The sequence below is a fragment of the Epinephelus fuscoguttatus genome, linkage group LG6, assembly GCF_011397635.1.
Source record: "Epinephelus fuscoguttatus linkage group LG6, E.fuscoguttatus.final_Chr_v1".
NCBI lineage: Eukaryota > Metazoa > Chordata > Actinopteri > Perciformes > Serranidae > Epinephelus > Epinephelus fuscoguttatus.
In genome coordinates this window covers 45,442,898-45,466,560 of record NC_064757.1, presented here as the reverse complement: position 1 = coordinate 45,466,560, position 23,663 = coordinate 45,442,898, and the positions used below count along the sequence as shown (strand labels likewise).

The 23,663-nt window shown below is 40.4% G+C and overlaps 1 protein-coding gene across 1 annotated transcript; it reads right to left on the bottom strand.

Annotated features, from left to right (window-relative positions):
* Positions 1 to 487: 487 nt before the first annotated feature.
* On the bottom strand, positions 488 to 23,663 carry LOC125890730 (uncharacterized). Its single transcript, XM_049579508.1, has 7 exons — positions 23,605 to 23,663; positions 21,820 to 21,904; positions 17,774 to 17,827; positions 16,960 to 17,598; positions 7,359 to 7,946; positions 4,070 to 5,221; positions 488 to 3,935 (listed from the first exon to the last, which is right to left on the bottom strand). The coding sequence occupies exons 2-7, from the start codon at positions 21,836 to 21,838 to the stop codon at positions 1,354 to 1,356; spliced, it is 5,034 nt and encodes a 1,677-aa protein (XP_049435465.1). The 5' UTR covers positions 21,839 to 21,904; positions 23,605 to 23,663; the 3' UTR covers positions 488 to 1,353.

Sequence of the window (23,663 nt, the reverse complement as noted above, 5' to 3'; positions counted from 1 at the left end):
CTGACTTTTAGACCAGAAATCAATTCTGCATAAAGAAACATCACCTGTCCTACAACTGTTTTCTAATTTACAGTGCAGACACTTTATTTATTCAGAGCACAGCACTTGTTTTTAATACATTAAAAACACATTAATTGAGTTTTAATTGTTGTACTTGATGTGTCATGTTATTGTGATATTACTAATACAACTCCTACCAATAATATTCATGGTAAGAATAAGCTGGTGGTTGTTGGACCCATCGGTCAGTACACTTAGTGTAACTGGGATACTTTGATAGTTTCCCCAGTAACATGATTATTCTAAGATTAAGGACATACATAAATAAATCGAGATGAGTTTATTACAGTCAAGAGTTTGTTTGACTTCGTCAGTAACAACAGTCCACACTGAACTACAAGCAAACACTTTATTAATCTTTAATAGTAATAATGATCAGATATAGAACATGATTAAAGCTTCACCTGAATTATGTCTTAAATCAGTGTAATCAGTCAGAAAGTTTCCATTCTTATTGGACATGAACCAAAACAAAGAAACATTAAAACATTCAGTTTTTATCAGGTTCATTCATCTGATGAACATTTGAAATTATATTCACATAGAACATCTGAACATTTCATTTCATTCCATGACAAACATCATGTTCTTTTCTCATACTCAAAAGAAAACAAAGATCATCTGTAATGGCCATTATCTTTAGAGAATTACACAGGAAAATAAAAACATCAAAAAATGTAACATGACACCAGGTAGATGCCCTAATTTGAGCTCCTTTGCCAGCACAATGCAGTGATGAACGGCCACAACATACTGTCTGTCTTCATCCAAGCAGCGCTTGAACATCATTTCAAATTAAGGCAGCACCAAGTTTGAAAGAGAGACTGAATAAGTGTGAGATTAAGAGTGACATTTTTATTGGCCTCCATGCTGTATAGTTTAGTGACCTGTTTTCTGGCATGTTTGAGACGTTGAAAGTGACACATCAGTGAAAAATAAACATGAGGCGTACTTGTCTACTGCAGAGCTGTGCACGCGTCTCTGGTCTACTGGCAATGGGAGAAGAGTCTGTTGCCTATTTTTAGAGGGTTTCACCATGTTAAAAAAAAATCATATGCATGCTAATTTGAGTAAAACAAGGGTATAATAAAGACTGAAGCATCGCTCCTGATTTAGACACCTGTCAGCCAATGAGAAGTGTTTACAGTATGTGACCATGATAAACATTACAGTGTAGTCCACTGCAAATTATCACAGTGAAGTCTCTGCTTCTTTCAAGTTTCAGTCATTGAAACCAAATAATTCCAGAATGAATGAAGTACATCTGAAACTGCTCTGCTGTTGTGACATGAATCATAAAATGTGACAGCTTGATGTGTCGACTTGTTTCACGAGTTCCTGTGTCAAGTCACTTATTTGACTGTCATGTGTCATCTGCAGATTCTTCTTTTCCTCTTCATTTTTCACTTCCTTCATTTCTTTTTTGTGTTTTTTCAGTAGTTTTTTTATTTTTTTCAGATTTTCTTTCTTTCTGGTCACACATTTCACTAAGTCACAAATTTCACCTTGATGTTTTTTCTTCAGTTGTTCTTCATTGTGAGCTGAAAGAGCCTTTAAGAGGTCATACTGCTGCTCTTTGTCTTTCAGTTGTCTCTCATGCTCCTGCTTTAGAGCTGCACATTCCTTCTTGTATTTCTCTTTGAATTCATTGAACTCTTCAGCTTTCTCTCTGGCCTCCTCTTCATGTCTCTTCATCAGATTCTCCATTTTCTTCTTATAGTTCTCCTCCATGTCTTTTCTCTCTTTTTCCTCTTGTTCTCTTCTGAGTCGCTCCTCTTCTTTTCTCTTCTTTTCATATCTCTCTCTCTCCTGGTCGTATTCATCTTGAAGTTTTCTACATCTTGTTTGTTCTTCCTGTCGTCTCTGTTCATCTTCTTCATATCGTTTCTCCCACCATTCTTTTTGTTTTCTCTCCCAGTTCTCTCGTTCTTTCCTCATCTCTTCTCTGCTCTCCTCCAGCTTTCTGTCCTTTAATTCTAACTCTAACTTTAATTTTTGCTCCAAAGCTTCAACTTTTTGTTTCCACTCCTGTCGTTGAATTTCTTCCTGTTGTTTTCTCTTCCTGTCTTCTTCTTCTCTCATTTCCTGTTCTTTCCTTCTCTCCTCACGTTCCTTGTTGATCTTCTCCTCCTTTTCTTGAAGTAGTTTTTCTCGCAGTTTTCTCTCCTTTTCAGTTTCTGCTCTCCGTTTTTCCTCTTTGTCTTTTCTCTCTTTTTCCTCTTGTTCTCTTCTGGTTCGTTCCTCTTCCATTGTTTTCTTTAAACATTTTTCCCTTTGTCCATATTCTTCTTGAAGCTTTTTCAGTTTTATTTCTGCTTTGCGTTGTCCCTGTTCATTTTCTTGATCTCTTCTCTTCCACCATGCTTTTTGTTTTCTCTCCCAGTCCTCTCGTTCTTTCCTCATCTCTTCTCTGCTCTCCTCCAGCTTTCTGTCTTTTGATTCTGACTCTAACTTTAATTTTTGCTCCAAAGCTTCAAATTTTTGTTCCCACTCCTGTCGTTGAATTTCTTCCTCTTGTTTTCTCTTCCTGTCTTCTTCTTCTCTCATTTCCTGTTCTTTCTTTTTCTCCTCACGTTCCTTGTTGATCCTTTCCTCCTTTTCTTGAAGTAGTTTTTCTCTTAGTTTTCTCTCCTTTTCAATTTCTGCTCTTTGTTTTTCCTCTTTATCTTTTCTCTCTTTTTCCTCTTGTTCTCTTCTGATTTGTTCCTCTTCATTCCTCTTCTTTTCATAATTTTCTTTTTCCTGTTCAAACTCTTTTTGAAGCTTTTTCAGTCTTGTTTGTTCTTCCTGTCGTCTCTGTTCATTTTCTTGATCTCGTTTCTCCCACCATTCTTTTTTTCTCTCCCAGTTCTCTCGTTCTTTCCTCATCTCTTCTCTGCTCTCCTCCAGCTTTCTGTCTTTTGATTCTGACTCTAACTTTAATTTTTGCTCCAAAGCTTCAAATTTTTGTTCCCACTCCTGTCGTTTAATTTCTTCCTGTTCTTTTCTCTTCCTGTCTTCTTCTTCTCTCATTTTCTGTTCTTTCTCTCTTTCCTCACGTTCCTTCTTTATCTTCTCCTCCTTTTCTTTGAGTTCTTTTTCTCTCAGTTTTCTCTCCTTTTCAATTTCTGCTCTCTGTTCTTCCATTCTTCTTTTCATCTCTTGCATTTCTTCCTCATATTTTCTTCTCAGTTCCTCCCTCTCCTTCTTCATCTCTTCTTCCTTCTCCTTCAGGATCCTCTCCATCTCTTTCTTTATAGCTGCCTCGGCCTCTTGCAGCATCTCATTAGTGTAGCAGCTGCCTCCATTTGTCTTCACCATGGTGTCAATCTTGGTCATCAGCTCACTGACGTGTTTGTGGTTGTGTTTATCATAGTTATTGAACACATGGCATCTTCCTCCACAGTCAGCAATCAGCTTCTTAAAGGAGTCATCACATTTTTCTTCAATGTATTTCTCAATCGATATTTCGTCATGTTCCAGTTCATCTCCTCTGGTGAAAAGAATGATGGTGAACTGTTCAGCATTCTTCCCAAAGCCTTCCCTGATGAGTTTTAATGTCTCCTTCTCCTCTGGTGTTAATCTGCCAATTTGTAACACCAACAGGAAGACATGTGGTCCTGGAGCCAGAAGACTGATGCATTTCACCATCTCCTCATTAACCTCTTCATGGGACAAAGTTGTGTCAAACAGACCAGGAGTGTCGACCACAGCAACAGGACGACCGTCCACCTCACCCACTGCTTTCTGACAGTGTTTGGTGACTGATATTTGGCTTGATTCAGCTTTAAACTCCTTCCTTCCTAGGATGGTGTTTCCTGAAGAACTCTTTCCACAGCCAGTCTTCCCTATCAGCACAATCCTGAGACACTCTGGGCTCTGCTCCTCTTCATCACCTGTGAAATATTAAGACCTGGAGTTAACTTCAGTGGTGACAGTTTGAACAGTATAAACTACAAGGTAAAATATCGCAAGGACAAAGAAAAAATATAATTTATGATTATTTACATTTGTTATTCATTGTACTTACAGCTGATTTTGCTTTCTGTTTTCAGGTCCTTCAGTTCAGCCTGTAGTTTGCTGATCTTTTGTATTTGGACATATGCGTATGTTTCTGTTGTGTAGCCAGATGGTTTGTCTTTATTGGGTCTCAGTTTCATTTCTTCCACAGCATCCAACAGCTCTGGGATCTGCTGCTGGTCCTTGATGTTGAGAACAACATATCTTCCTCCACAGCTCTGACAGAGCTCCTGGATGTCTCTGTTTTTCTTTATGAAGTTAACAACAGGTGGAGCTGTAGGATCTGACTCCACAGTGAACAGGATCAAGGTGAAGTCATTGACTCGAGAGCTGAATGTGTTCCTGATGGTCTCTAGCTCTCCCTTGTCTTCATCAGTGAGGGGACGCACAGGTAGGACCAGGATGAAGGCATGGACGCCCTCAGGATCACAGAGGGAGATACACCTGAATGATTCCTCCATCACTGCCTCCTGAGGTTTTCCATACAAGGCAGGCAGCTCCACCAGGGAAACCCAACGTCCACACACCTCTCCCTGATGTTTAACACACTCTGATGAGCTGGAGACTGAATGAAGCTCTGTGTGACCTAAAATGGCCTTGGCTGCTGAAGTCTTCCCTGCTCCTCTCCTCCCACACAGGACCAGGTTTAAAGCTGCCCTGATGTGTTTATTAGCTGTTTCTTCAATCCTCTCCATCAGTGATGTGTGGTTGTCTTCAGACATACTGTAGTATCTTCCTCCACAGTCTCTCAGGAGTTCATTAACAGTGACACTCATTTTACTCCTCCCCTCATGTGTCATGATGACCATCGAGTATTTAAAGGCATCTTGACCAAACAGACTCAGGATGAACTTCAGTGTTTGTCTGTTCTCCTCAGTGAACTCAGAAGGTTTCACTAACAGCAGCAGAACATTTGGTCCAGGGAGAGAAAGAGTCAAACAGTTCTTCACCTCTCTTCTCAGCATTTCAACAGACAAACTGAGGATGTTTGGAGTTTTCACTACTGTTAATGGTTTTCCTCTCCACTCTCCACAGGTGGCCACACACTGTCTGGTTGGGGAACTTCTTTGGTAATGAAAACTTTGCTCTCCAGTGATGAAGTTCCCAAGTTTTGTCTGTTTGTCTTCACTTTTTCCCAGCAGCACAATCCTAAGTGCAGATGCTGTAATAAAACAGAGAGAAAGACAAAAAGACATGATCTAAATATGAGGCTGAAATCAGCACACTCACATGATGAGATCTCTTCAGTCATCTCCCAGTGCTGTCCACTAGAAATGATGTTAATCACCACTGATTTGAAACATGAAATATATTTTGAGGGTAACATATACCAAGCAAATTATGTTTTCTATTAACATGGGGAAATTTTGTGACTGAACTTAAAAGTAAAATGTTCACTGATGTGTTTCAGTTATTTTCCACCAAAATAGGTAAACTTCAGTTACAATTTCAACTAGTAGTGACTAGAGCATTGTTTTTTTATTATTATATTTTTTATTTATTTACATTTAATCAAAACCACAATGATACCTTAACCCTTAACCGAAGTGCCCTTTGTATGCTGGCCATCCCTCCACGAATGTAGTGTTTCATAACCTAAAAGGAACGTTGTCTCTCAGCATAATTCAGGCAGCAATTACGTTGCCACAACAACATAATTACGAAAACAGTTTAGTGGGGGTGTAAGTCATCAGTTCCATCAAGACTTGATATCATATTGACAGTTATGATATTTGCTAATATTAAAAGTCTGCCATGAAACCATTTTTTACTCGATGTGATTCAGGCGCCTGCGATCGATATGAGAGGATATTATCTGATCATGTAACACTGTCTGTTACAGAAGAAGCTGACACTGCTTTCTGTTTTGCTTTTGGCCATGAAAGATAAAAATATATGAATAATGTAAATAAGTTGGGATCAGTTAACCTTCAAAGCTTTCAGCCAGAAAGACCTTTATAGAAGAAATATTTCCATTTTAACCCAAACAATGATCTGATTCCTAAAACTTGAGGACTATCTGTCTGAAAGCCCTCAAGACAATCTTCTCCCAACAGACAATAAACATGGATTAACAGCAAGATCATTGAGCACAGGTAAAAAAATTCAGCTCAATAAAAACTAACTGTTCACAGACATATCTTTTTTTTTTTTTTCTAGTCATCCATTATTAGCTCAAGCATGTTTACATTGCATACATTAGCCTCGTAGCTAGCGGACTTTGCTCCATTCATAACTTAACAAACTACATGTATTTTCTATACTTTTTCTTTCTCACTGTTGGGTTAAGTCTCTGCGTCTCCTGACAGAACAGCGTGTTTGAATTTCAGCCTGCATGAACATTTTTTCAGCTGAACATTGTTGAAACAGCAGCTGATGTTGCTGTAGTGAGAACTTACCAGAGTGAGAAGCCTGACTAGGAGGTTATGTTGTGTTTTATCTCTAACAGCATTGTTTACATGCACCATGTGCTCTGTCTGTTGACCCTAGTTTTCCCTGAAACAAAATATTTCCACTCTGCTGATTTATTCCAAGTAAATAACATTATCCTCATCGTCTTTCTGTCGACTGCTGCTGTTTGACAGTGACACAGACTTTCAAAATAAAAGTGTATCCTAAAGATGATGATATGGATCAATGTTTTCATTTTGTATCAATGATATTGGATCATTGATCACTGAATCGATACATTGATCCAGATCAATGGATCATTACACCCCTACAGTTTAGTGACATACAGATGTAATTTCTCTCCAGGCTTAATGTTGTGGTTCAACTCACAGCGTCAACAATTTGTTAAAATGAGATGTGTCATTCTATTAACCTGAGTTCAAATGTGTACTTGAAATACTAACTGAATAACCTGCTTATACATTCATAAACAGCTTTTCATAGAAATTAATTGAAAAGATGTAGTCATGGTCATAAATATTAAACTGAAATCACTGAATGGCAGCCATCAGTGTCATTAAAGGAAATACTGTTTTGCCCAAACAGAGCAGGGAATGTGACGGTCAGGGTGGTGGATGGGAATGTATGTGTTAATCATAATTTATTTGTATCTATATTCAATTTAAACAAACATTTTTTAGAAAGGGAGGCATCACGTTTTCCCTGTCATGTATTTAGCAAATGAAAAGTAGTCAAATACAGTGTTATTATTATTATTATTATTATTTTATGTTGTTGCCTTTCAGTGGTAAAGAATTGTGGGATGTGTTTAGATTCATCTTCGAGAAAAGATGCCACCAAAGATCTGTTGGCAAACACATGATTAACACTGTGATGAATGTACTTACTGTGAGTCCCAGGGGTTTTTAAAACAGATGGTGCATCCTCAGACACATCACAGCTCACATGCTCTCCATTGTTCTCCTTTGCAGTTTGACCCAGTCGTGTTAACAGCTCTGGACGTTCAAGGTTCTTGTGCTTCAGGTATCTGTATCTACACATTCTGATCATGTCTTTTAAGGGCTGGTCTGGTTCATCTTTGAAACCTGAACTCTCCTCTCTGGGTGTTGATATCAGTATCAATGAATGATCAAATGATTGATCACTGAAGAGTTTCAGGACTCTGCAGAGTCTCAGTTTGTGTTCCTCAGTGAAGTCTTCAGGCTGTAGAACCAGCAGGAACACATGAGGTCCAGGATCAGAGAGTCTCACACAGTCTTCTACATGTTCTGACAGTTTGTCTTCAGAGATGTTGAGATGCAGCAGATCTGGAGTGTTGATCAGAACTATTTCTTTGTCCTTTATCTGTCCTCTTTCTGTCAGACAGCAGTCTGGTTCTTCCTCAGTGTTGAACACAGTCTCTCCCAGTATGACGTTCCCCACTGACCTCCTCTGAGACCAGCTGTTCCCCAGCAGAACAACCCTCAGCTCACACACTGTGGAAAACAAACATTCAGAAAAGGTGAAAAACAGATGCCCTCTCTTGGACACCATCCGATCACACTTATCTAGTCTGAATGACATTCCGATGTCATTGCTGTAGATCTTGGTGAGGTGGATCGGTGAGCCAATGTCTCGCTTAATCCTGGCATACAGCTTCATGTCATCCATGTAGAGGAGCTGACCAATAATGTTGGGCATGGCAGTTCTTTAGATGTTACTGTATCACTAGAATCAGTTCACTAAAAAGATTTGTTCAAAAGATTCATTCACCGAATTGTTCAGTGGTTGGTGGGAGGAGCCTGCAACTCCAACTCACTGAACTGATTGAATTCAGTTTTTGCCATTTTTTGCTCTGCTAATCATATTGTGTTCTTCCATTCATATATGTGTTGCCATAATCTGCCATGTATAATTAGCTGGCATTCATATTTATTGCGGCAATTCTCATCTTGTAATTCTATTCATAATTTTGTTGACATTTGTATATTTGCTCTACCACTATTTTTTTCAGCCATTAATCATTCACATATATTTCCTTCTATTGCTACTTGTTTTATACAGTACTTACATGATGTGTTGTACTGTACGTGTGTTGTTGCTGTGGAAATTTGGCAAGTAAAAGTTATTTCACTCCGAGATAACTAAAGTGCCTAATAGAAATGAACAAACTCCCGTTTACTTACTGTGTAGTCTGTTCAGTGAACGTACCACAGTACTCAGTGATCCGTTCACTGAACGGACTGCCGATCACTGAGTCACTTAACATGCACACTTTTGCACAGTTACTGCATAAGGAGAGGATCTGACAGTCTCAGCCACGTGTTTTCTCAAACTGCAGGTTTTATTCACTACTTGTTACATGCTGTGTTATACTGTACGTGAGTTGTTGCTTGCTGTGGCAATCTAGCAATTATTTCTCTCCGGGATCAATAAAGTGCCTGTTACACTTGAACACACCACACCCCCAGTCTCTGTCGCTGCAGCTGCTGCTCTGCACTGACTGCTGAGTCTCACTCGTTTCATTACTACTGCCAGCCTAACGTTTTAAGTTTGTTTATCTGGAAACCAAATCTGTTACAACAACGGGGAGGTGTGTGTGTATATGTTTAAGTGGCTTGACTTCTGGCTACATTAGCCGTTAGCTTGGAGAAAACGGTCCCCATGAAAGTGTATCCCTGAGAGGAAATGATTTGAATCACTCAGGGAGAGTGTTGTTCACCGAGTGATTCGTCAGACGGCTAGGCGATCCCTCCCTCCCTGCAGCCTGGCTGTCTCTGCCTCGCGAGAGATTCATCGTTCACACAGACTGAATCGGCAGTTCCAGTCCCGGCCTGTATGCTCGCTGCTGAGAGCTCAACTGAACTGAGAAAGGAACGAAGCAGTTCAGGAAGTGATTCATTTCAGTCATTTCAAATTTCTCTTGCTTCATGCTTCTGAAGAGTGCAGACGCTTTCCTGCTTGCTCCAGCCTGCTTCCTTCTTTACTCTGCTTTTTAATCGTTTTACTCCTTCTACAAATCCTGGATAATCTCTATATCCATCATTTCATGAATTATTTTAAGTAAACCAAGACTCGGAAGAACATTTTTATATTTTTAACTGATCTGACGAGCCAGCAGCATGTCTGGGGGAAGAAACCAAACAAATTCCTTCTGTGAACGCTGTCGGAGATATCAACAAGAAATTAATGAACTACAAGCACGGATTTTTGCTTTAGAATCTGAAAAAGGACTTCACAAGACGCTCCCAGTGACATCCGGTGGTAAGAAGCCAACAGTTACTTTCAGTAAAAATGGTGAAAAACCTGCTACTTTCATCTTAAACCTGAGTGATACTGTGTCTTTTCCAAAACTCTGTAAAGACCAAAATGCCTCATCTTGGAGAGAACTTGGTGCTAAGCCAAAGCAGCACAAAGTGATGAGAGACAATGTTAATACCTACGTAACATCACCCAAAATACAGCTTACAAACAGATTTTTGCCACTGTCAGAGTCTGAATTAAACGTTTCTAACGAACAAAGAGAAAATGGATTATCTTCACGAAACTGGAGCCATAAAGTCGGCAAAAGACAGCAGGCAAACAGACAATCTGGACCAAACGTCAAGGTCAGAGATACGCTGCTGATAGGAGACGGTGCTATCAGTGGCATAAACCACGGAAGAATTCAAACATGCTGCTGTCCCAGTGCCACTGTCTCTGAGATAACAACACTCCTCCCAAAAGTTTTGTCTACACACCGAGGAGTCAAACAGCTGATCGTGCACGTGGGTGCAGTGGACATCAGAAAGGAACAGACTGAAGTCTTGAAAAGGGATTTCACTAAGTTCTTTAAGGAGCTTGATAAAGTGGAGGTCAAGGCATTCATTAGTGGACCTCTTCCAAACATAGACAGGAAGATAAACAAGTTCAGCCGGCTGCTTCAGCTGAACACATGGCTGTCCAAAGAGTGTGCGCACAGAGGATTGCACTACATTGAGAACTTTTATCTGTTCTGGAAATGAGAGGACCTGTTCAAGGGAAAGGGCCCACACCTGTGCAGAGGTGGGAGGAGAGTGCTGACGGAACACCTCCTCCACGCTCTGAGGCATCAGAATGGGCCGGGACAGGGTCCTGAGCGACCAGTGAGAGAAAAGAGGAACGAGAGAAGCATCTATGTCGCAGAAGCCAGAGACCGAGCCAGTGTTTCAGCACCAGCTGCACCACAGCAGCCTCCACCACCCCCAGTGAAGGATTCAGCTCCAGCACCACAACAGCCTCCACCGCCCCCAGTGAAGGATTCAGGCCCGCCATCGGTTCCACCTCCCCCCAGGCCCTCATCACAGGCCTTGGACTCGTCTGTGAGGGCCCCAGCAGAAGTTTCAGACCCGGCAGCACCCCCATCACCTCCTCTACCCACAGACCAGCCCTGGGCCCCCCCTGCCACATCTACCCCCTCTAGAGACTTGTCCCTCACCGTCTCCTTTTCATCCCCACCTTCCCCCATGGGCCTTCCCAACCATCTTGAAAGCCTGATCAAATCAGGGATTAAGATGGTTCCCCTCACCCCTAATATAGCAAGGTCACCAACTATGCTGAACTCTTCCCCGTATAAAACTGCGCCCCTCAAGTCACACAGGAGCTTCAACTCTACTGCTTCACAAACTAAAGCTCCCCCAGCTCGTCCCCCTCGGTTTTCATCTGGTCCATCACCCAAACTTCCCCTGCTCGTCCCCCCCTGCCTGCCCCCAGAGCTGGTATCCCTAAGAGCTAGGATGCACAGGGCCTCTGCTGTCCCAGGACTTACAGCCATGATAAAGGTAATATCAAGCTGGGGCCCTGTGAGACAATATTGTCCCCTAGTGCTATATCTACAGCCACACCACATAGACCAGATTACAGAAGGACAGTTAGACTGTCCAATCAGAGAAATTTAATCCATATCCTGTGTAAGAAGATAATGTCCAGTCCTACTGAAACTAATCTGAAAATTGCTGTGCTTAATGTCAGATCCTTGTCTAACAAATCATTTTTAATTAATAATTTGATCTCTTCGTATAATCTTGATTTTATGTTTTTAACTGAAACATGGCTTGACAAAAACACAGGTAATGCTGTTCTAACGGAATCAGCTCCACCCAACTACAAATTTGAATCTGAAATACCAGAAAACTAAAAGGGTGGAGGTGTCTGTGCAATATTTAGAGATCATATGGTTATGCACAGGTTGTCATTTGGGGTGTTTTCATCATTTGAGTATGTATCCTTTAAAATGGAGCTAAAACAATCTCCGTCCATACTCTATGTAGTTATATTCAAGCCTCCCCAGCACCGTCAAAGGTTTATTGATGATTTTACCAGGATGCTTTCAATTGTATGCACAGACTTTGATGGTTTGGTTACAGGTGATTTTAATGTACATGTGGATAATGTCTGTGACAGAAATGCTAACAAGCTCAGTGCTGTCCTTGAAACCTTTGGCCTGACTCAGCATGTGTGTGAGCCCACCCACAGCAGAGATCATCACCAGTCTGAGTTCATCTACATGCTGCCTTGATGTGTTACCCACTAGATTTCTAAAGCCTGCGCTGAGCAGTTTGTTACCACCACTCGCTCACATATTTAACATGTCACTACAATCTGGAACATTCCCAAAGGCCTTGAAAACTGCGGTCATAAAGCCTCTCCTAAAGAAGAGCAGTCTTGATGCCACAGTACTGAACAACTACCGGCCCATTTCAAATCTGCCGTTTTTAGGCAAAGTCCTTGAGAAAGTTGTTTACCAACAGCTTACTGACTTTCTCCTAAAGAACAACTCCTTTGATGTTTTCCAGTCAGGTTTTAGACCCCATCACAGCACTGAGACTGCTCTTATTAAGGTGACAAATGACATCCGCCTGAACACTGACGCAGGCAAAGTCTCAGTTTTAGTCCTGCTAGATCTGAGTGCTGCTTTTGACACTGTCGATCATGAGATCCTTTCACAGAGATTAGAGGACTGGGTGGGCATCTCTGGCACTGCCCTAAATTGGTTGAAGTCCTATCTAGAAGACAGGAAGTACTTTGTTGAAATTGGTAACTGTGTCTCAGACCACATGGCCTTGACCTGTGGGGTGTCCCAAGGGTCAATCCTGGGACCCCTTCTGTTCAATCTCTACATGCTGCCTTTAGGCCAGTTAATACAAAGTAATAATGTGTCCTACCACAATTATGCAGACGACACTCAGATCTATGTCTCACTGACAGCAGGTGAATATGGACCAGTGGATTCACTCTGTCACTGCATCCAACAGGTCAGTGTGTGGATGCAAAACAACTTTCTCCAGCTAAATTCAGACAAGACTGAAGTCATCATATTTGGTCCACAGAAACAAAGAGAAAGTGTCAGCAGTCACCTCCAGTCTCTCTCTCTAAATCCTACAAATCAGGTTAGAAATCTCGGGGTAATAATGGACTCAGACTTGAACTTTAACAGCCACATCAAATCAATAACATCAGTAGCTTTTTACCATCTAAAAAACATCGCCAAAATCAAAGGTATAGTGTCTAAACCTGACTTGGAGAGACTTATCCATGCATTTGTCTCTAGTAGGTTAGACTACTGTAACGGCCTGCTCACTGGCCTCTCCAAACAGGCCGTAAGACAGCTGCAGTACATCCAGAATGCTGCTGCTCGGGTCCTGACCAAAACCAGGACGAGCACATTAGTCCTGTGCTCAGGTCTCTACACTGGCTTCCTGTGGCTCAGAGAATAGACTTTAAAGCAGCTCTGCTTGTGTACAAGTCTCTCCACGGCCTAGCACCAAAGTACATCTCTGACATGTTAGTGCCATATGAACCATCTCGGACTCTGAGGACCTCAGGGACCGGCCTCCTGCTGGTGCCCAGAGTCAGGACTAAACATGGGGAATCAGGATTCCAGTTTTATGCAGCTAAAATCTGGAACAGTCTTTCTGAAGATGTGAGACAGGCCTCTACTCTGACAATGTTCAAATCTAGGCTCAAAACAGCTCTATTTCACTGTGCATATGACTGAAAGGATCTTATCTGCACTCTTCTCTTTTAAAGTTCATTTTATAATGATTATTTATGTTTTTATTTTGTATTGTGATTTTAATGCATTTTCTTGTTCTGTAAAGCACTTTGAATTACTTTGTGTACGAATTGTGCTCTACAAATAAACTTGCCTTGCCTTGCCTTGCCAGTACGTTCACTTAAAAGATTTGTTCTTTTGAGCAACACGTTCGCGTCCGACACAACACTACTGACCAATGGTTGCTCCACTTCAGGACTGGTATCTGGAGCCACTCTTGGTGATGAATTGGGTGATGAAGGGTCATCTTAGCCACTACGATACCTGACAGGAGCTTCCATGTTCTACACAGCCAGGTTATTGGCCGGTAGTTGGATGGTACCGGGCCCTTCTGGGGAGCCTTCATGATCAGAACTGTCCATTCCTGGGTCATCCACTCTGGATGGGTCCCATCTATCAGCATCTAGATCATTTGTGCTGCCAGGCATTGATGGAGTGCAGTTAGTTTCTTTAGCCAGTAGGTGTGGATCATGTTAGGGCCCGGTGCTGTCCAGCTCTTCATACCCGATACTCCTTCTTGGATGTCTGCTGTTGTCAACTGGTTCTTGTTCTGGGAGATTGCTGTGGTCTGCTCTTAGATCCAGTAGCCACTTAGCATCAGTGTTGTGTGAGGCCTTCTTCTCCCATATGCCCGTCCAGTATTGATTGGTTTTGATTCGATCCGATATAGATTCAATTTGAGAATTTTAAGTTACGATACTAATTTTTGCTAGTATGTGAAAGAGATTCTCAGAGAACTAATAGTGTAACATTTACAAGGAATTATTTTTTAAAAGAATAAATTCACAGCAGGAATAAAACTGAATATTTTATAACTAAATGTTTCTAGAGCAGCAACAGTAATGATAAAAGAGCAAAGTCACAATATAAACTTAATATCTCACTGGAAACAAAATAAAAATGTCAATAAAATAATCATATTCCTGACATCACAATACTGAGTGAAGTTTAGAAAGAATAAAGAACACAGACATCAGTCAGTATCAGTCCTGCTGTCGTCTCTGCTGCTGAGGAGACTCACTGCCTGCAGGTCACGTGACCACAGGTCACGTGACCACAGGTAAGTTTTAAGATACGAGACACGCGGAGCTCAACCCTTAGACATAAACGGTTGTTGTTGTTTTAACTTGTTAGTTACAATTTGCTATGAGCTGTAAAGCCTCTGTGCTTGTTTATAACATAATATTGGTGGCGGTGGATGAGAGACTGCGGACAGAGCAGACTGAACTTTTCTACATGTTTACATGTTGCTGATCAGGTGAATTGATGAAGTATTGGCTTTTTCCTTTTATTGGACTCACAGTAACAAGCGTAGCTGTCGTCAGCTCACGTTATCTTCACTTCCTGTCTCCACTGCAGCATCTTTACTCCGTGTGTGTGTGTCTGTGTGTGCGTAAAAGTGGCGCAGAAGCCAGGACGCACAGACAGCAGGAGGAGACGCTGCAGCATGGTAATAAATTACACCCAAATGTAAAAAAGTAAGCCAACAGTTACAGATAAAAGAGCCAGTAACATCGGAGCTTCTCAATACTATGGTCGTTCATAAACTAGCACTGCGGCTTGGTTACTCCTGGCAAGATTAACGGTGTTAAAGCTTCACACATCTGTATACAGTATATATATATATATATATATGTGTGTGTGTGTGTGTGTGTGTGTATGTATATATATATATATATATATATATATATATATATATAATGTGTGTATGTGTATATATACATACAGGCCAAAAGTTTGGACACACCTTCTCATTCAATGCATTTTCTTTATTTTCATGACTATTTACATTGTAGATTCTCACTGAAGGCATCAAAACTATGAATGAACACATGTGGAGTTATGTACTTAACAAAAAAGGTGAAATAACTGAAAACATGTTTTATATTCTAGTTTCTTCAAAATAGCCACCCTTTGCTCTGATTACTGCTTTGCACACTCTTGGCATTCTCTCCATGAGCTTCAAGAGGTAGTCACCTGAAACGGTTTCCACTTCACAGGTGTGCCTTATCAGGGTTAATTAGTGGAATTTCTTGCTTTATCAATGGGGTTGGGACCATCAGTTGTGTTGTGCAGAAGTCAGGTTAATACACAGCCGACAGCCCTATTGGACAACTGTTAAAATTCATATTATGGCAAGAACCAATCAGCTAACTAAAGAAAAACCAGTGGCCATCATTACTTTAAGAAATGAAGGTCAGTCAGTCCGGAAAATTGCAAAAACTTTAAATGTGTCCCCAAGTGGAGTCGCAAAAACCATCAAGCGCTACAACGAAACTGGCACACATGAGGACCGACCCAGGAAAGGAAGACCAAGAGTCACCTCTGCTTCTGAGGATAAGTTCATCCGAGTCACCAGCCTCAGAAATGGCAAGTTAACAGCAGCTCAGATCAGAGACCAGATGAATGCCACACAGAGTTCTAGCAGCAGACCCATCTCTAGAACAACTGTTAAGAGGAGACTGCGCCAATCAGGCCTTCATGGTCAAATAGCTGCCAGGAAACCACTGCTAAGGAGAGGCAACAAGCAGAAGAGATTTGTTTGGGCCAAGAAACACAAGGAATGGACATTAGACCAGTGGAAATCTGTGCTTTGGTCTGATGAGTCCAAATTTGAGATCTTTGGTTCCAACCGCTGTGTCTTTGTGAGACGCAGAAAAGGTGAACGGATGGATTCCACATGCCTGGTTCCCACTGTGAAGCATGGAGGAGGAGGTGTGATGGTGTGGGGGTGTTTTGCTGGTGACACTGTTGGGGATTTATTCAAAATTGAAGGCACACTGAACCAGCATGGCTACCACAGCATCCTGCAGCGACATGCCATCCCATCCGCTGTGCGTTTAGTTGGACGATCATTTATTTTTCAACAGGACAATGACCCCAAACACACCTCCAGGCTGTGTAAGGGCTATTTGACCAAGAAGGAGAGTGATGGAGTGCTGCGGCAGATGACCTGGCCTCCACAGTCACCGGACCTGAACCCAATGGAGATGGTTTGGGGTGAGCTGGACCGCAGAGTGAAGGCAAAGGGGCCAACAAGTGCTAAACACCTCTGGGAACTCCTTCAAGACTGTTGGAAAACCATTTCAGGTGACTACCTCTTGAAGCTCATGGAGAGAATGCCAAGAGTGTGCAAAGCAGTAATCAGAGCAAAGGGTGGCTATTTTGAAGAAACTAGAATATAAAACATGTTTTCAGTTATTTCACCTTTTTTTGTTAAGTACATAACTCCACATGTGTTCATTCATAGTTTTGATGCCTTCAGTGAGAATCTACAATGTAAATAGTCATGAAAATAAAGAAAACACATTGAATGAGAAGGTGTGTCCAAACTTTTGGCCTGTACTGTATACATACATATGTATATACATTAATTTAATGTCCTAATTTAGTCATGGAAGTTTTCATTGCCTTGTCAGAAATGTTTCTAAACTTACCAGCAGCTATAACAGCACCTGTGATAGAAGTCTGTTTCTCTTTTTGTTTCAGGCTTTGATGATCAGCTGGTAGAGCAGGTGCTTCATCCATAGACACATCCCAGCTCACATGCTCTCCATTGTTCTCCTTTGCAGTTTGACCCAATCGTGTTAACAGCTCTGGACGTTCAAGGTTCTTCTGCTTCAGGTATCTGTATCTACACATTCTGATCATGTCTTTTAAGGGCTGGTCTGGTTCATCTTTGAAACCTGAACTCTCCTCTCTGGGTGTTGATATCAGTATGAATGAATGATCAAATGATTGATCACTGAAGAGTTTCAGGACTCTGCAGAGGCTCAGTTTGTGTTCCTCAGTGAAGTCTTCAGGCTGTAGAACCAGCAGGAACACCTGAGGTCCAGGATCAGAGTATCTCACACACTTTTCTTCATGTTCTGACAGTTTGTCTTCAGAAATGTTGGGATGCAGCAGATCTGGAGTGTTGATGATAACTATCTTTTTCTCCTCTAACTGTCCACTGACTCTCAGACAGCGGTCTGGTTCTTCCTCAGTGTTGAACACAGTCTCTTCCAGTATGAAGTTCCCCACTGAACTCCTCTGAGACCAGCTGTTCCCCAGCAGAACAACCCTCAGCTCAGACACTGTGGAAAACAAACATTTATAAAAGGTGAAAAACAGATCAACTCAGACCTGCATTTGTTTATTGATCATTTATTGCTGTTTAACTTGAGGGTTTAGTGACTCATAGATTTTAGCTACATAACACTGTAAACTCAGATATTCAAACAGCATGATAACAGTTCAGGTTTGACTCACTGTGAGGTGGCAGCAACTCCAAGCTGCCACTGTGCTTCAGAGGATGCAGATCATCTGTGATTGGAGGGACACAGCATTTGTTTAATCACATGTAATCTACATTCCACCTTTGTGACACAGTAACACTGTCATCATTCAGATGTCTCATACAGTCTTCTAAAACTCTGGACCAGATCTGAAACAGACACATGGAAAACCTACCAGAACCCACATAAACAAAGAAGAAACTCACTCTAAAAGTGACTCTCATTGGGCGCCGGTAGCATCCCATGTACAGATGCGATGCCTCACTGCAGCGGTCGCAGGTTCGATTCCGGCTTGCAACCCTTTGCTGCATGTCATCCCCCCACTCTCTCTCTCTCCCAATTCCACACTGTCCTGTCAATTAAAGGCAAAAAGCCCAAAAAATAATCTTAAAAAAAAAAAAAAAGTGACTCTCGCACAGTCACACTTAGTCCAAATGGACCTGAGGAACCGATTTATTTAGAACCGCTCGAAAATGATGAGGATGTGAACAGACCCAAACACAGAGACAACACCAACACTGGCAGCAGCACGATGCTCCACCAATCAACAAGCAGCTGTGATGTAAAAGAGCAGCAACATATTATTTTTCCTGCACTTCACAGTTCACACTCTCCATCTGTCTAAAACAACACGTTGGTCCTGTGATGATGATGACAATGATAATAATGACTAGGGATTGACCAATAATCGGCACCGCCGATAATATCAGCCAATATTCAGCATTTTTATGATAATCGGCATCGGCCGTTTTTTCCACCAATAGCCAATAAAATATGTTTATTTTAATTAAAACACGCTCCTCTGGCTCTGATGCAGCTGTCTCTCTCTGCCTGTCCGCCTGAAGTCTCCACTCTGTGCTGTGTAACAAATGTCCCGCCTACAGCCCCCACTGATTGGCTACACGGAACAAATGAGTGACAGCCAGTCAACACTGAAGGTAGATGCAGCGCTGCAGCGGCAGAGAGAGAGGAGGGGAGACAGGACTGCTCCGTGAAGCAGCAGTGCGATGTTTGAAGGCAACGCAACAGAAAATGTCGAAGCTGCAATAAGAAATCCTCTGTGCTTAAGTTTTAAAGACACCACTGTTGATGCTTGATAAACACGTTATCTTCATACTGTATCTCAGTGTCTGTTCTCCCCTCACGCGGCTGCTCGCGAGTCGCAACAGGCAGCTATTGGAAACAATAATGTCATCTAAAACAACTTCACATCGGCTGCTAAGGCTAACGGACATGTAGAAGTTTACTTCAGTGCATTTCAGCTGTGTATGGTCGGTATGGCGCTTGCTTGTGTGTGTGTGTGTCTGTACATGCACGCTAGCTTCAGAACTGATGTGAAGTTGTTTTGTAGGCTTCATTAGTTCATTTAGAAATGCATTTAAAAAAGTATAGAAGAATATCAATTAAATTTACTTGGCATTAAAGTAAAAGTACTCATTTTGCTGAAAAAATGAAATGTGACTGGTATATTAAATACATGTAATTACAAATTACTTTAATAAAAATAAGTCTGGTAACCACTGAAAGTGTAATCCTTATTTATAAACTAATTATGCTATTTGATGTAAAAAAAAAAAAAAAAAAAATCTGAAAAGTAATAACTACTAAAGCTATCAATAAATGAAGTGAGCCAAGGTTCCTGTTTCTGCCACCCTCATTATTGGTTTGTACTTAATCAGGCTGGATCAGATGTACCTGAGAGAGAACATCAGACATCATTAATTAACTGTTATTCATATATCATAAGAGTAGAAATTAAGTAAAACAATTCTCCATTAAATATAGTGGAGTGGAAGTGAAGTAGCATCAAATGGAAAAGTAAAGTACAAGTATCTTAAAAATTATCCTTTAATAAAGTACAAAAACAAACAAACAGTATACTGTTGTATTCAGTGTAATACCAGGTGTGTTATTCTAAATTTTGACACCAAAATTTTAATTTTTTACTGCAAATGAATATTGGTTCTAAATATTGGTTATCGGTTTCCTTGACTACTAATAATCGGTATCAGTATTGGCCCTAAAAAACCCATATCGGTCGATCCCTAATAATGATGCATCATATAATTTACACATGTGAAGTGTATTGTAATAATCTTTCATTACAGTTATTATCACAGCTATAATCACACATCAGTCACATATATTTAAAATCCCTTTAGAAATACATGTTTTATATAATATTGTATGAAATACACCTGCTCATGCAGTGGTATAAGGTGTTCACAACAGGCCCCAGCACACACTAGTTACTAGTTATGATGTGTGCTCACACACCATAAAGCGTATATATATACACATATATATATATATATATATATATATATATATATATATATATATATATGTATATGTATATATATATATGTATATATATATATGTGTATATATATATATATATATATATATATATATATATATTTTTTTTTTTTTTTTTTTTTTTTACTAACAATGAATTTAATGTTTGAATGAATTACTGAGGCTGTCTTATTGGGAGGGACGAGAGGTTGAAAACTATCAGTACTGACGGGATATCACTGTAATATCCTTTGATTTACTGACACTTGGTTAAATCCTGGACTGCAGCATTCAACCAGGGACCAGATGCATAAACGATGTGTTTGCTGTTGTGAGATAGCTGTGGATGAGATGATGAGGAGCAGACGAGATATAAGTTGAGAGACAGATAACACTGTTCTTAGGTTGTTTGACAGTTTCACTGATGTTTATTATTTTTGCAGGCTGCATAGTGTTGTGTGAAACATCAATCCACGAGACATTTGTACATTTGATTTAAAATAATTCATGACTGACACATTTCATCATTATTTTTAATACAATCATCTCCCTGTTAATGTTCGTTAAATGTTATTGCGTAAGCAGTTTGTAAAGTCTGAACCTGAGCACTATAAATGAATCACTGATCGTTCTTCTGACGTTTAATATTCACAGTGATTGAGATTTTACCATGATGATGGTTTGCAGGAATGTGATGAATTGGTGATACACACCACAAATATTTGCAGCTGTGTGTATTGTCAGCTGCTCTGGCAGCATTGTAAATCCTTGTAGATGAAACTGCCCGTTCTTTATCATATTTCTCACTGACAGGTCTAATGAGTTGTTACAGGGCACAGGTATGGATATGCTAACGTATGTTTAAGAGCATTTCTACATCCTTTAATGGTGAACTGTGGGAGTGGAAATGAGGCTTGTGCACATGCACCCAGCTCCACAATGATTGAGATTTATAAAACAGAATCAGGTGTTTGAATGGATTTATACATCTGATGGAAAGAATACATGTGCATGTTTCTGCCTTTGTGCTGACACAATGTTTAAGTCATGAATCTACACAGAGTTTTAGGCATGTGGCCCCTGGTGACTCTGTCTATGTGCCGATCTGATGGTGCAGAGGACTCTGGTGAGGAAAGGAGAGGAGCTGATGGAGTTGTACCTTAATAATTTAATGTGAAAGAAAAGATTGATTGATAAAAAGGAGCTGCAATATTTAACAAAAATCAACACCATGTCCTGAAAACTGGCCCACTATATACAGTCTGCACAAACCTAATTAAATGATGATTTTACTGCACAACAAATAGTCTTATTTCTGCCATAGACCCCACATATAAATATATACTGCTAAAAAAATAAGGGAACTCTTAGTCATCACAGTGTAATGCCAAGTGAATCAATGTGTCCATTTAGGAAGCACAAGTGATTGTGAACAAACATAGTTGTGATCAAATGTAATGTGAAGTTGTTTGGACAGTGACTGTGGTCCAGCTGTGGAGCTCACTGCTCACTGTCTGTTCTATACATCAGTTTATAAAGACAGTTTATAGTGCTTCTCATATTCAGTGTTGCAGTAGAATAAAATGACACTGACCAGTCAGCTGAGTTCAGTTCCAGACACAAAGACCTGATTTAAGGTCTGAGGACAAAGTGCAGTGTGATATGTGGACAGAGAGAGACGACAGTCTTTTATCCAGACTGATAAAGTCTGACTGGACTCACCTGGTGCTGCAGTCGCCATGATGTCACTGTGCTGGACACATCAGACACTAATTCAGCTGAAGACCAACTGCTGCGTCTGAAGAACCTAAAGGAAGAAAAAAAATAAATGATCCCACTGATTCACACCAGAAAGCACCATCAGTAATAACAACAGGCAACAGGCTCTGCTTTGTGGTGCTCTAAAGACCGCCTGGCCCTTATGACCAGTTTGTAGAAGAATTTAGAGTTTAAGCAGGTCTGCAGGAGAAAGGAACGTGAATCTCAGAAATCAAACCAGCAGTTATGATTTCGATTGTCACGGCTACGCTGATGATAATCAGCTGTATTTGCCTGTAGAGGCTGATGATGGTTAAAGAGTAAAACCAAATTGTGGGCCCAGTGCATTTGCAGTCTCTGTGGACCCCCTTTTGATCCATGTCCTGTCTGTCCTGTCGGGCCGTTTATGGTTCATGAGCTTTGTTAGATAATATTTCTAGATAATATTACAGGACATTGTTGCCGTTAAGCTGATTAGTTTTTATGCAAAAATATGACAGCCTCTGATCTAAGCAACACTCTGATATCAGTTTAAACCATTCTTAAATAGTTTTAGCAAGTGGTGAAAAAAGGATTGACAAAGCCTCTTAGCCTGTTTATAATATATGCTACCATATTTACCTTGATTGTTGTCGCTACTACTGTGCCTTTTTTTACTTTTACTTTTAGAGTATAACTCTTTTTAGCTTAGCTTTAATATGCCCCCATTTATTGTATTTTATATTTTGTAGTTGATTAAACGTGTCAAGTGTACTGTCTGAACCGAGGGTCCGAAGAGTAACGTTATTTCGATCCTCTGTATGTCTTGTACATATTGTAGAATTGACGATAAAGCTGACTTTGACTTTGATGTGACAGATATCCTCCTTTTTTCAAAAATGATCTTTTACAAGATCAGATTTTGTTTTTACAACAAAATAAATTTAATATGACCAGAATGCATCAGTAAGAAAATAAATAAACAAAAACAAGAAAAGCTGAAACAGATCTTTTAAATGTTTTTTTGTTTTTTTTGAGTAGGCCAAAAATTAAACTGCAGCTAGTCGCAGGCCTATTTCCAACATAATTCAACCATCTAAAAGTAAAACATAAAACCATAGGTTATATTTTAAGGAGATTCTGCTTCATTGATCACCATTATCTTAAAATTGGAATTCTTCTTCTTCTTCTTCTTCTGAGTTTATGATGTTGGCCTAATGTTACTTTGAATCCTCTAAACAATGGTGTAGCATCTGGCATTAATATTACTGTCTATAAAACATGTTTTCTCTGTGGTGTAACAGGAACAAAAACATTTCCTTCTTTCAAAGTAATAAAAACGTCTCATGTTATACTGCTGCACATTCACACTGTACAAGCATGTCCCATCAACACTACTGACTTCCTCCTCTCATGACATCTAAAATGACGTCTTGACGGTTGAATGAGGCTGAAATGTGACATTTTTCACAGTCGTCTCAGTTAATCTTGTTTCAGAGATTTAAGAGGTGAAACATATCAGGAGCTCTGAGTTCAGACAGAAACACAGAAAGTCATCACATTTCTTTCAGACTGTTGGATGGGCGTTGTCTGTTTCAGCTTCAGACATACAGAGCCCGCTAACTTGGCTGGTCACAGCTGTCATACCACACATTATACTACACACTGTGGCAGCGGAGTCCATACAGTGAACCTACTTCATCAGCAGCTCTGACAGACTGACTTTACTTTAGTTATTTTTCTTAATCTAGTTTTGATCAGTTCACTCACCTGCTGCAGTTCTTGCTGCGACACACTCAGTGATGAAAGTGAAAGTTTATAACTGTCTG

Excerpts from the sequence above, each read along its gene's own strand:
- LOC125890730 (XM_049579508.1), bottom strand. Across the intron at positions 17,599-17,773 it reads GGAGTTGCTGCCACCTCACA|TGTCTGAGCTGAGGGTTGTT; the intron begins GTGAGTCAAACC and ends TGTTTTCCACAG. Across the intron at positions 7,947-16,959 it reads AGGTGCTGTTATAGCTGCTG|TGTGTGAGCTGAGGGTTGTT; the intron begins GTAAGTTTAGAA and ends TGTTTTCCACAG.